Raw genomic sequence first — 12,748 nt, forward strand, 5'->3', positions numbered from 1 at the left:
TTTGTGAGAGAAGGTAAAGTGTGTTGCATTTTTACCCCGAGGTCCTGCAGTCAGGTCATTAAGAAAGTCTCAGCTAGGGGAGCGAGCTGTTATTCAGTCGGACTTTTTCACTGCTATATGGCAGCTGGTGGTGTCAAGATTTTCTGGGAAATAGAATATTTTGTTAAACCTAAATCTTGCATTGTTGGTAATGAGAAGAATATAAAAACTGGATACATTTGGACTGAGTATGTGATGAAACACCAAGAAAACTGATGGTCTGTGCAAACCTGCTATAAAGTAGTGCAAGAAAGGGTGTGACATCGTTTGCTTTTAGTCATATGATCTAAACATGCATGGATGCTTCATTCTTTTGAAACATCTAAACCTACCTTACAGCCATCAAAATATCGATATAATAAGCAGATAGCATAATGGTGAGCATCGTGTTGCGACGATGAGTGTCATGCTTGTGCTGTGCTAGTTCACTTCATCGCCTACCATGGTGTTGATCCAGCATAGTAGGTGTGACTTGAGACATCATTGTCAGTATGTGTTTGATAAATTGATATTTTGCATCTTCCTTCCTGTTCATCTGCTCCTCTACTGTACGTTGCAGGTCTATCTTAACCCACCGTAAGTGTTTGCCCGTGTTAAGGCTCCTGAGAAGTGCTATAGATACACCGCTCATCCTCTGTGGCCTGCTTTTGACAGCTCTTTTGCGACTTGAGTCTTTTAATCTTTATTTATTGATTACTTTATCTCAAAGGAAGTTACTTTTCAGCCACTTAGATTGAAAAGCAACTTCCTTGTTTTTCTTGGTTTGTTCTGTTTTGGTCACATTGTGATTTTTGTACAAATTATCTGCAAAACATGATAGAAGGTAATGTACTGCACTCTTAAAATCCTTTACTGGGACAATGAGTTAATGATCGGAAAACCTCTCTTTCCTTAAAACTGAGGTGTTTGAACACTTCCTACACAATGTCACAATTCTTATTAAGCAATGTTCTGCTGGGAATAAAATCACACGTGAACTTTTGCTTCAATGACAGGGATAAAACTCAAGGAAGTGGGACCTTTTGTACAAATTCTAGTTAATATTTTAATGTTATATTAAACGTGATTGCTGACCTTGATAGATTTAATTTCTGGCTTATTTTTCAGTCCTATTATTCTTGCTCTGGTTGCCTGTTTGCATTCATAATTTCAGCCCTGATTAAAAACAGTTGGTTTGAAAAAGGAGAGGAGAAACATGTCAGTGGATGAAATAGAGGATGAACTGGGTAATGGTAACCTTGAAAAAGCAAATGACAGAACTTTTTTTTTTCTTCCTTTTTTCTTTAAAAAATAAATTCATAACAGATACTTTGAATCAAACAATCAAAGATGATTGGGATCACTGATTAATGAAATGAGGGCAGAAATGTAAAAAAGTAAGGGGATGAAGGCCTGGGGATAGAGACGAGGGGTAAAAAGCAGTGGGAAAAGTGCTGTGGGAAGCAGCTATAGAGGTTGTAATTAACCAGGGGTTAATGGAGGTGGCTAATTGTCCCCCACATGTATAGGTAGGCTTTCTGCTTGGCTACATTACAATTAAAAACCCACCCTCCTAATGATAGGGAATAACAATTAACTGATAATTAGAAACACACTTGGAAGACACAGTCACTTGGTGTGTGTGTGTGTGTGTGTGTGTGTGTGTGTGTGTGTGTGTGTGTGTGTGTGTGTGTGTATTAAGAATAATTTCATATGCTAGCAGCCCTTTTTATTGTTAATGTCCATGTGTTGGATTGAATTATATATTTTTTGCTTTAATTCCTCACCCAATTAACCTACATAAGGAAAGATGGTCTTCTTTAACTTATCATTGTCTTGTGTTGCTCTTGTTCCCTATGTACCCTTTCGTATCCATCCTTTTCCCCCCTCTTGTCTGCTACCCTTTCCACACTGTCCTTTTTTCTCCTTTTTTGCAGTCCTACTCATAAATAAGGGCGTACTGACAGTCATTAAGAAAAAAGTCTTTTGAAAGTCTTTGCGAGCTTCCTTCCTCAGTTTTTCCTTCTTTCTTTGCTTCCTCTTGCAGCTCCTTCTTTTTCAGTATAGCTCTTCATTTTCTCCTTTTGACGCTTTTAATCTTTTTCCCTTCACCTTTTGCTTTTAGCTTTTTCTTCTCCTAATTACTCGTCCATAACCTCTTTTGTCTATTTTCTCCAATTGAAGTCGTGATGATGGTAATCACGTCAGTGGCGTGGCGATGAAGAAGGCCGAGTCTCCAGAGTATTTTTATCGTTCATCTTAAAGGCTGAATGATGTCCTGCTGTCTCTTCTTTTGAAGAACGCTAGTACTTATATAATGGCATCATACCGAATGGCTGTGATTGAAGCTGAAAAGGCCAAGTAACTTCTCCACTACCCCTTTAAAGATCACCCTCTCTCACAAATACTCACAGATCAACGCGTCTGCACTGTCTCCTTTTGTCACACAAGAGCACACAATTTCTTCCTATGTGCAGCCTGTTTTTCTTGACAGATGTAGACAGGCCAGTAGAACCATTTGCTGATTGGAGCAGTTAAAGGCCCAATCTGCTCTCACGGGCCACTTCTCCCTGACATTTTAGTTGATTGCATTGTGCTATCAGTGCTTCGTTTTTGAGTAGCTTCACGTAAAAATATCTCTACAGTGCCACTTTTTGTTTTTCTCTCTCCTCATTTCCCCCCCCTCTTCAGTTTTTATATTTTGGAGTGTAGCATCTTTTTCCCCATCTACCCATCTCTGAATCTGTCCGTCTGTCCACAGTACAGCCACATCTGACCACTCTGTGTGTGTGTGTGTGTGTGTGTGTGTGTGTGTGTGTGCGTGCAGATAAGTGTGGATGTGTTTCTGTGAGCCTTTATGTGTGGGCGATTTATAATAATCTATACTAGAAATGGCAAATGAGGTGTGAAAATAGTCTCCGTGTAGGTAGTCAACCAGTGAAATCTGCTCCCTTAGTGATGCCAGTGAATTTTCCAACTTTGGCCTTTGGTGATAATGCCGTGTGGATTGTGATCGATCAACAGTTTCTTGATAACCCAGTGGAGTTTTTTCACATGAGATGTTATTCACGAACATGCTACAAGTCTCTGTTTATCTATATACATTGTTACTAACAACAGTAATTCAAAGAGAGGACACAGTCTGACATCAAGTTGAAAAAAAAAACCCAATCAAACTACAGATTGATTGCACGTGTGTTTATATGTTCATCTCGAACTTTTGAAAGTTTAAGGAAACATAAAGTAAAAACAAAAATTTTGGACTTTTGTGTGGTTTTCTTATGCTGTGTCACATTGCACTTACCGTGTCTGTGAAGGTTCTCAGTCATCCAGGTCATCGTAGTCTAAGGAGCTTCAAGGAGTTGCTTGAAGACGTTTCACCTCTCATCCGAGAAGCTTCTTCAGTTCTAAAGGGGTCAACTGGTGGGGAGTCCCAGATTTAAACACAGTGGGAGTTTCCCCCCCAAAGACGGACAAAGGACCCCCTGATGATCCTCTATCTAATCACATGAGCCGAGGTGTGAAAATGGGTGTGGGTCACAATCAGCCAGGGTTTTGGGTGAGCTCATTGTGAAACCTGGCCCCACCCTATCATGTGATTTCCTGAGGTCAGATGGCCCAGGATGTGAGTGGGCATTGAGGCGTCTGGGAAGGGATCTCAAAACTGGATTATAGATGGCAGACAGTTGGTGTCGTAAACCACCGCCTCTGTTCAAAGATGGTCGCTCACAGTGGACGTAAATGGCTTCTTTCACTCCTCATTGCACTTACCGTGTTGTCCGTACTATAAGGTGCACTTAAAATCCTTTAATTTTCTCCAAAATCGACAGTGCGCCTTATGTATTAATTCTGGTTGTGCTTACTGACCTCAAACTGATTTTATGTGGAACACGGCGCTAAAAAATCGGTCAAAAAAATGTTTTAGTGCGACTTCGGCAAGCTACGAAGCCGCACCGCTTGATGGATTGTCGGAGCATTACGGCTACCGTAATGATGTGTTATGTGATCGCTAGCGACACAGCTATGTTAGCATAACAAAAACACAGTAAAGCTGGAGGATGAATGCTAAGTTTTTTCCGATAGAAGTTAACGTGACAGGCTGCTGTAAACAGACCAAACTTCAGTCAGGAGAACAACTGAGATAATCCATCCACAATCAGAGGTTAGTCAATAATATACTGCAACAACATGTGAACAGAGCAGCTGCGAGAGAATTCAACATTAATGGATCGATGGTACGAAAGTGGAGGAAGCAAGAAGAATGAGTTGAGTAAAATTTGACTTATCTGGCTGTTTTGTTTCGCTTAAATAATAATAATGGATTGCATTTGTATAGCACTTTTCGAGCCCCTCAAAGCGCTTTACAATTCCACTATTCATTCACTCTCACATTCACACACTGGTGGAGGCAGCTACAGTTGTAGCCACAGCTGCCCTGGGGTAGACTGACAGAAGCGAGGCTGCCATATCGCGCCATCGGCCCCTCTGGACATCACCAGTAGGGGGTAGGTGAAGTGTCTTGCCCAAGGACACAACGACCGAGACTGTCCGAGCCGGGGCTCGAACCGGCAACCTTCCGATTACAAGACGAACTCCCAAACCGTGAGCCACGATCGCCCCTTATAATCCGGGTGCGCCTTATGGTCCGAAAAATATGGTAATTTTAGTTCATATTTCATTTTATTTGGTTGCTTTTTATTTTTATTTTTTTCCCTCCCACTTTTATCACTTATCAGAAGCATTCCCCTGTGTGCCCTGATAAACTACCAAATAGCTGTAGCACAGCAAAAGGTCTGTCCCATACATACACTAATGATTATACACTAGACACCCGTTCACAGAAACACAGCCACAACCGTCTCTTGCCCGGGCTCAAGGGCAGCTGTATAGAAACACCCTCTCAATCCATTTTCATTTTGATGAAGCCTTTGGGAGCCTCTTCACATTAGAGGCCTAATGTAGCATTTTGTGTGAGGAACTAAACCAAATGAAAGCTCACAGCAAAGCTATTCGGATGTGCCTCTGTTGCGCCTTTAGACTGTAGTTTAGTTGTATTTTTGAGTGACTTGTTGTGCATGTCCCCTTAAAAACAAAGTTTGTCACAGTCACAGAAAACACTTGCACATGACAAATTCTACACATACACCCAAGTCACCTTTAACCGTGCAATGCATTTCATTCTAAGAGGTGTGCAGCAAGCTTGGTATAGATGCCAAGGAAAATCAAGCACAGCTTGAAGTGTTTAAAATGTCTATTTCACTTTCTGAAGTGTGGTTGTGCTTGGTCATGTACACACAAATACTGACTTGTCCTGGGAAAAGATTTCTCTACAGACTTCACTGGGTGACACATGATATTAAAAGATATGTGTTTTTAGAGGTCCAGGTAATCTGAATGTATGAATTGATTTCATCTTTCAAAGCTTTGAGTTTTAAAGGATTCTGTCCAATTTCAAATGATAAGATGGCACAAATAACAAGTAAAGCATGTATTTTTTCACATTTATTACTTGAACCTTTTTGCTGCAAAGATAACTGTAGAAGATTTTGTCTCTTCATTGGCCATTTTTCATTTTTCTTCTGGCTTTATGCTTGTGAGTCGGTGCTTCTTTATTTCTGAACAACAACATTGAGAATTTTTTGTGTAGTTTGAACTGTGTTTGAGTGAGTCTTAAAGTGTTACTGTTATTTTCCGAAGTGTCAAACATAATCTTGCTATTAGTGAATAAGTAAGCTCTCATTTTTGAATATGTGTAGGACGCGTTCAGTTAGTGCTCCCTAAAAAACACTCACGGTTAAACACATCTGACTCTTTGTGTCTCCTCTAAGCTGTGCAATGAATAACGCATACAACATCCCGCTGCCCCGAGGAGACCAAATTACATTGAACTGATCCCCTTTGGCCCGTTTTTCTCAAATGTTTAAATTCAACCGAATTTCACTTGGAAAGTTAAGGTCGATTTCTTTTGGGTTGCAGAGTTTAGAATTTATTTCATTTTTGTGCGATGTGCTTGATTAATAACATATTTGCAGTCACAAGCTATACAGAGATGACTTGATTCAAAGTTGACCCTGACTTTCAGCAGCCTGCTTAGAGAGAAAGTAAGAAACATTCATTTTTGAAACCCGCAGTATTCAAAACATGACTATCACGTGTTTTAAGCGCCAAACACAAAAAAGAAGGGAGAGTGAATGATGAAAAGGATGAGGAAAAAGATACACAAACAAAAGAAACGGAAAAGCACAAAGTTTAGAGTAAGCATATTTTCTGGGAAATTGTTGTGAAACGTCTGTAGTCACGTGCTGAGGCTGCTTGGAGCTAAATCGACTTTCATCACCTCTCCCCCCACATATGTTTTCTTTTCTTTTCTTTTAAGTGAGATCTGATTTGAGGGGGGCGATATCAGATCCTTTGAGCTAATTCGCTTAACTCGATATTTTCTGTGTTCGTGTGTCTATTTGCGCTGATCAACCAGAGATGAAAAGACTGTTTTTTTGCAGATGAAGACCTGTTGGGTTAAAGAACAAAAACGGTATTGGTCAAGGCTGATTTATAAATATATAAATACACAAAAAAGCTTACAGTTGACTGATCATAAAACCTTGCTTGGGCACATTTGAAGGATCCCAGATTGTAACTTGAGCATATGTGATTGATAAATCTCAAACTAAAGTTAATGGCACATCCTTTTTACCCTCACATGACACCAGGATAAATGAGGGTGTAGTCGGGAATATTAAGAGAAAAGCAAACCTTTTGGAAGACAACATCATCGCCATGGTAGAAGCAATTAAAGCCACGTTGAAATGGTGTGTCGACAAATGAAGCCAACATGCAAATTAGGAGTGTGTCACTACAGGGAGTGAGGTATAAAAACTTCAGTACAGACTTGAACTGCAATATTCCTGCATAAAGAAAACAAAGCTTTGCTTTGATCTGAAAACTATCACAACTCTAAAGATGATCAATATCAAGGCAGCACGTAGTTAATGAATATCATATTGTTTTTTAAAAACCATTTTTTACACAGCATCATTTACACTTTGACATTTAGTATTGGTAGCTGTGAAATATTAAAGATCCTCAAGTCTTCTGGGATTTGCAACATCATTTGCAGATCTCTATTATACAGTCAAGTGCATGACAAATGATCCATGTGAGGGAAGTCTCCTGAAACTGTGTTGACACCCAGCTACATACATATACGCATACTCTTAACAAACGTACTTAACTAGCTGTCATAAAAACACGAGCCAAATTCACATTTTCATACCTGCATTTCAGCCGACATCCTAGATTCCTCTGAAAAGTCAGAAATTAATCAAGCATAACGCTCAGCCATTAAAACAACTGTTTTCCTGTTCAGGAATGCAATTAAATAAGAATAATTTGGCATCTTAATCCAAAAATAATAATGTTCTTAACATTTTTTTCCAACTACTTTTTGTAGAACAGCAAATTTGAAAATTCGTGCATAGAAACAATAATTATATTTCAACATTAAAACATATAATTTTGATTAAAGTGTTTTACATACTGGTGAACTAATCATTACAGAGACATAAAGAGTGATTTTGGTAATTGGCAATACTGTTAATTTAGGGGAAGCTCCGGGATAGATAGTAGGCATGAAGACTGAATGTAGTGCGACTTTTCATCTCATCATCTCCCTTTACAGCTCCTCCATCTAATGCACAGTACACACTGCAGTAGCTACACCCTTTTACACATGCTCTACAGTAAAATAACAAATGACAAGGTTTTACAGGTTAGAGTTATTTGTATATATTTTGCAAACTTTGTAATATATTGTATTATTTAATTAGTTCAGTCTGTTACCGTTATTGTCTTGGAGCAGCTATAACCCTTTAATAATTGCTAATTTCCTTAGTGGTTATTAAAGTTTTTTTTATTCTGATTCAAAAGAAACTCATTACTACACATATATTTCTTCAAAGCACACAAGTGTGCATTAATAAATACCCTCTCCCTGCTAGCCATCATTAGATCTTATAGGTCACTTCTACTTGCCAGGAAAACCACATTAGAGGATTGTAACTTAATAATAGAAGAGACAGTCAGAGGTAAAAGGTTACACTTTAGAAAGGCCCACGTTTTCCATGTAGATACATTGTTGCAATAGTAGTACGTCTACATTAGTATTTAAAATCTATTACAACAACAGAACCTTACCATTTGAAGTATATTTTATTATTGTAGTACAAAATTAATTCATCACATTTTATGTGGAATATCCCTTTTTTTAGGCTTTGCATGTAGTTTTTGCTTCTTTCTTCTGGTGCCATTGATGGTTGTGGACTCTAAAATAGCTTCACAGCAGAAATTTGAAGTATACACAATAAAGCATCTACACTTAGAAATAGAGGCACTATGAATCCATCACTCTGCTATTTACTCTGGTTCATAATACATTTAAAAACACATAAATGCATGTTCTTTTTCATGGTTTTTCTTTTACACACTAACTCACCCACTTACAGATACATGCAGTAGCCTGATTTCTGTCACCAATCAAGCTCCATTTTCCAACCAAATTAATTCTTTCTAATTTGGAGCTTGCAGCGGTCAACCCCCCGTGGCGCTGATACTGAGCTGTGCCCGTGTGTGTTCATGCACACATATGCTTTAATGTCTGCGTAAGAAGGCGAGCACATTCTACAATAGATCTTAATTGAGAAGACGGACTGCAATCAGTACGTTCTTGTAGGAAATCATTAAATCATTTCTTCCTCCCCTCTCCTTTTCTTTTTCGCCTTCTTATGGTGATTAGCATGGTGATGATAGCATCCTGATTATGTCCATCAGAAAAATCTGACATCTGTGTTCTCTCCAGTTCTATTACTGAGGAAATTAAAAGTGAGAAGAAAAGAAGAAAAAAAACCTTGCAAAGTCCCCTAATTACTGTAGTGCATTTAACTGCAGTGTTCTTAAAAGTATTAGAGTTGGGGTGCATGTTATACTTGAGTGTTGCTCCTGGTGAATTCAGTTTTTCAAATTCATGTAAATACATGTTTGTGCACAGAAACAATGGTTTTAATTTAGCTTAGCAAAATTATTTGACACCCAAAGTACTCTTTTGGGTGTTTTCCCCCCAATTAAATTTTTTTCCCCACCATTTCTCATATAAGATTGTGGACTTAGCCTTGTGTATTGGCTGAAATATTCTTTTGATTTGTCGGATAGAGGGTTTTTATTGAAATAAAATCAAATGAAGAATCTTCTGAATCTGCTTTGATCTGAAAATAGGACCTGCATTCTTCAGTAAAAGCTCTTGACTTTCCAGACATAAAGAAGCCCTACTGGAGCAACCTTGACTCTTAGGACTTTAAATTTCCGATATGAAAAGGAAAAATACAAAAAAAATAAATAAATATAGGATGTAAGCTGTGTATTGTAGAAGCTCTGAAAGGAGTGCAGGAGTGAAAAGAGTGCAGGAAGAGACAGGAATGTTAATGGCGCTTTTATTTTATTCAAAGCCAGCGGCTATCATTCACCAGAAGCTTCAGTGAGCCTTCACATTTCCTGTTTTTCTCCTTTTGCACGTTTTAGTTTTTAAGGTGTTGATCTGTGTCATGAAATCAATAATTAATGGACATTATGTTCTGTGAAGTTTGTATGTTCGTGTAGCTGCATGATGGGTTAATTGGCGATGCGGAGGTGTGGACGTGAGCTCGCTTTCTTTGTTAGCGCTGTGAGAGAATGGTGACCTGTTCTGTGTGTTATAGCATATCCACAATCACTAATAGAGTCACACTTACAAATGAAACATTCAAAAATCAGCATGTTATAATAATGTTACCTCCTTAATGTTTTCCCATTTGTGTCATTAGGAGATGGCCAAGATTTTGAATCATCCACGCGTCTATGCCTTCCTCCACGTTCCCGTGCAGTCAGCCTCTGATAGCGTACTGATGGATATGAAGAGAGAATATTGCATTGACGACTTCAAACGAGTGGTAGACTTCCTTAAAGAAAGGTAAGGCAGTATATGGACTCCCAGTTGACTGATTATGTCTATGAGTGCAAATGCATATATAAGCATGTGACTACAACTACAAACTCGGGACATATTAAAACTTTCACCTTCATAGGGATACACACACTCTCCTCCTCACTTGTTACTCATTATATACTTGAACAGGAACAGTGTGTCGTAAGTCAGCGGTCCCTGGGCCATGGACCGGTACCGGGGTGGGAGACTTGAGGCTCGGGTGTGAAATTCATGGTTTTCACGAGTTTTAGCGTTATTTTTTCATCCTTTTTATCATTGACTCTGTTTCCCTGGGTCTTTTTCTGTGTGTTATGAATAAATCTCCATTTTGTTTTGGGTACCGGTACTGGTTTTATTAAGTTGTATTCATCCGTGTCACCGTAAAGGCTGGTCCGTGAAAGTATTGTTGAACATAAACCGATCTGTGGCGCAAAAAAGGTTGGGGACCGCTGTCGTAAGTTATCAGAACAGCTCATAGGTGTTGGGAGAACATCTTTCTTTTTGGCTAGCAATGCTGCTCTCTTTCTACACTTCCTTCCTTATACTTCCTTTAAGGTATAGATACAATTTAAAATGGATCATTGCTTTTTAGCTGAGAGTTGATGAACTGTTTTTGGTTATGCAAACTGTTGTCTGCCCATCTTTGTGCTCAGATTCCTTATATTGCCTTAATTATCCTACTGAAATATTTAAGGCACATTTTCCAAGCAGTACCGCATCACTTTAGTGTCTCTTAGGTTTGGATGATTTGCTTCATAGGCCTAGATGTGCTATTATCTCTCTTTGACATCACCACTGGCCAATGACATCTCTGCCAGGCAACAGAGAATGTTATCCTTCCTCTATAATTCAGTAGTATTGTGGAGGATGGAGAACAACAACCAGTATAAAGTAACATGCACACGTTGACTTACACTACAAATTTATTGATCAGGCCCTAGGTGTTTAACACAAGTGGATGGATATCTGCTGAACAGCTAAAACACCATTAACACTTGGATCTTTACTCATTTACCTTAGACCTGGTTTTCCACTATATGGTCCATTTATGTATGTTTTTAATGTATTGTTCTAATATGTAAAATATCTCTCCCGTCTGTTTGGCACTCTTCACTTGCTGTTCACACACAGCAGTTTAGCACAGCAGTGGGGTTTTTAAAAAAAGAGAGAAAACGTAGTATAAAGCGTTTCTGAAAATGCGGGCAGAAATCCAGGCGTGAACCTGTATACACGGACACACCCCAGTGTGCATGTCAGCCTCCAACAGTGTACTGATGCCATTAATAGATGTGATTATTGTTGCTATGGCTCATAAATGTGAGGCTTTTACAAACCATACTTTTCTTTTAGCTGAAAAATGTACATATTTGAATAGCAGCACTGATCTGTTCTTTTCTTCATGTCCTTTTTCTTTACTGTACGACTCTCTTTCTGTAAGCTCTCATTTGAAACGACATCGCTTTACAAGGTTAAGCATTTCCAACTCAGAATTTACTGGCTGCAGCACCATTTGAATGGTTGAGACCAGATTCCTGGCATACTTTGCACTAAAGCAAATGTTCCTTTAGCAAATACACAGTGTGACCTCCTCACACAGATTTCAAGAGAAATGTGTACATCTCTGACATGGATTAAATATAACCACATAATGCACAGATGTGACCTCTGACATTGCCAGAAAGATGCAAAATTAATCTTTCAATATATGGAAGATAATCTGTCATAGAGTTTGAGCATGAGCACTGATGGCAGCGCATGTCAGAGGGGTGAATAAACATAAAACTGGCGCTATGATAATATATAATGAAGAGATTCATGGGAAAATCAGTATGTATTCTAGATATGCCCTAGAATGCTTGCTATTAGAACATATTTTTAATACGCTGGCATGTTATTGCTCTTACCACATCATAACCTACATTTTCTTTAGCCTGAGTTGTTTGGCATGTAGGAAATATGTAAACACATGAATATACAACACATGATTCCAGTTTGTTATTGTGAGAGTTTCAAAGATGAGAAGGGAGGAAAAAGCAAGCACAAGTAAGGCCTAATCTCAGGATCGACATGTGTTCACTCCAATAATATTCAGATATATATAGATATATCTATATATTTCTTTACTTGTATTCTTTTTTTGTAAAGTTGAAGACCTTGTTTCATTATAATTTGATATAATTTGATCATTTTCATTTACTGCTTCAAGATGGCGCCGAGTATGGCAGCCTCGTCGCGAGCTCCCCCAAGCAACGGCTTTCTTCTGTGTTTAATTTTACTTTTCCTTTATTTTTTCACGAGCAGCACTTGTCTCCTTGTGTACGACCGACAAACCTTACTGGACATAAAAGACGGTCTTTCTTATAACTTTCCGGAGTTCAAGTTTTGCAGCACGGACGCTCCGTTTGCAGACCCCCCATTCATCTCACCTTAGACGCCTTTGTTCTCTGGCCCTGGAGGCCGCAAACGCGGACGCAGAGGGAGAAGATCTGGCGTTCTGGTTCGACTGAGACGGCGCACTTACAGACCACCGTTACCCAGTTTATTACTGGCTAATATGCAGTCTCTGGAGAACAAGCTGTGCGAGCTTCGGGCACGGATCTCATTCCAGCGAGAGATGCGGGACTGCTGCGTGATCTGCCTCACAGAAACCTGGCTATCGGACAAAGTACCGGACTCCGCAATACAACTGCCGGGGTTCTCTGTGCACCGCGCGGACAG

At 39.2% G+C, this 12,748-nt stretch overlaps 1 protein-coding gene across 4 annotated transcripts in view; it reads left to right on the top strand.

Annotated features, from left to right (window-relative positions):
- Nucleotides 1–12,748, top strand: part of cdkal1 (CDK5 regulatory subunit associated protein 1-like 1) — a 281,165-nt gene that overhangs the window by 165,217 nt on the left and 103,200 nt on the right. For all 4 annotated transcript variants that reach the window (XM_085473177.1, XM_085473178.1, XM_085473180.1 and 1 more), the window contains one exon: nucleotides 9,870–10,015. In XM_085473177.1, the coding sequence (XP_085329303.1) occupies nucleotides 9,870–10,015 (146 nt within the window). The remainder of the gene's footprint in view (nucleotides 1–9,869; nucleotides 10,016–12,748) is intronic.

This window comes from Copadichromis virginalis, linkage group LG11 (genome assembly GCF_057382275.1).
Source record: "Copadichromis virginalis isolate Kocher_CV1m ecotype Utaka linkage group LG11, C_Virginalis_male_GT1.1, whole genome shotgun sequence".
Taxonomy (NCBI): Eukaryota; Metazoa; Chordata; class Actinopteri; order Cichliformes; family Cichlidae; genus Copadichromis; species Copadichromis virginalis.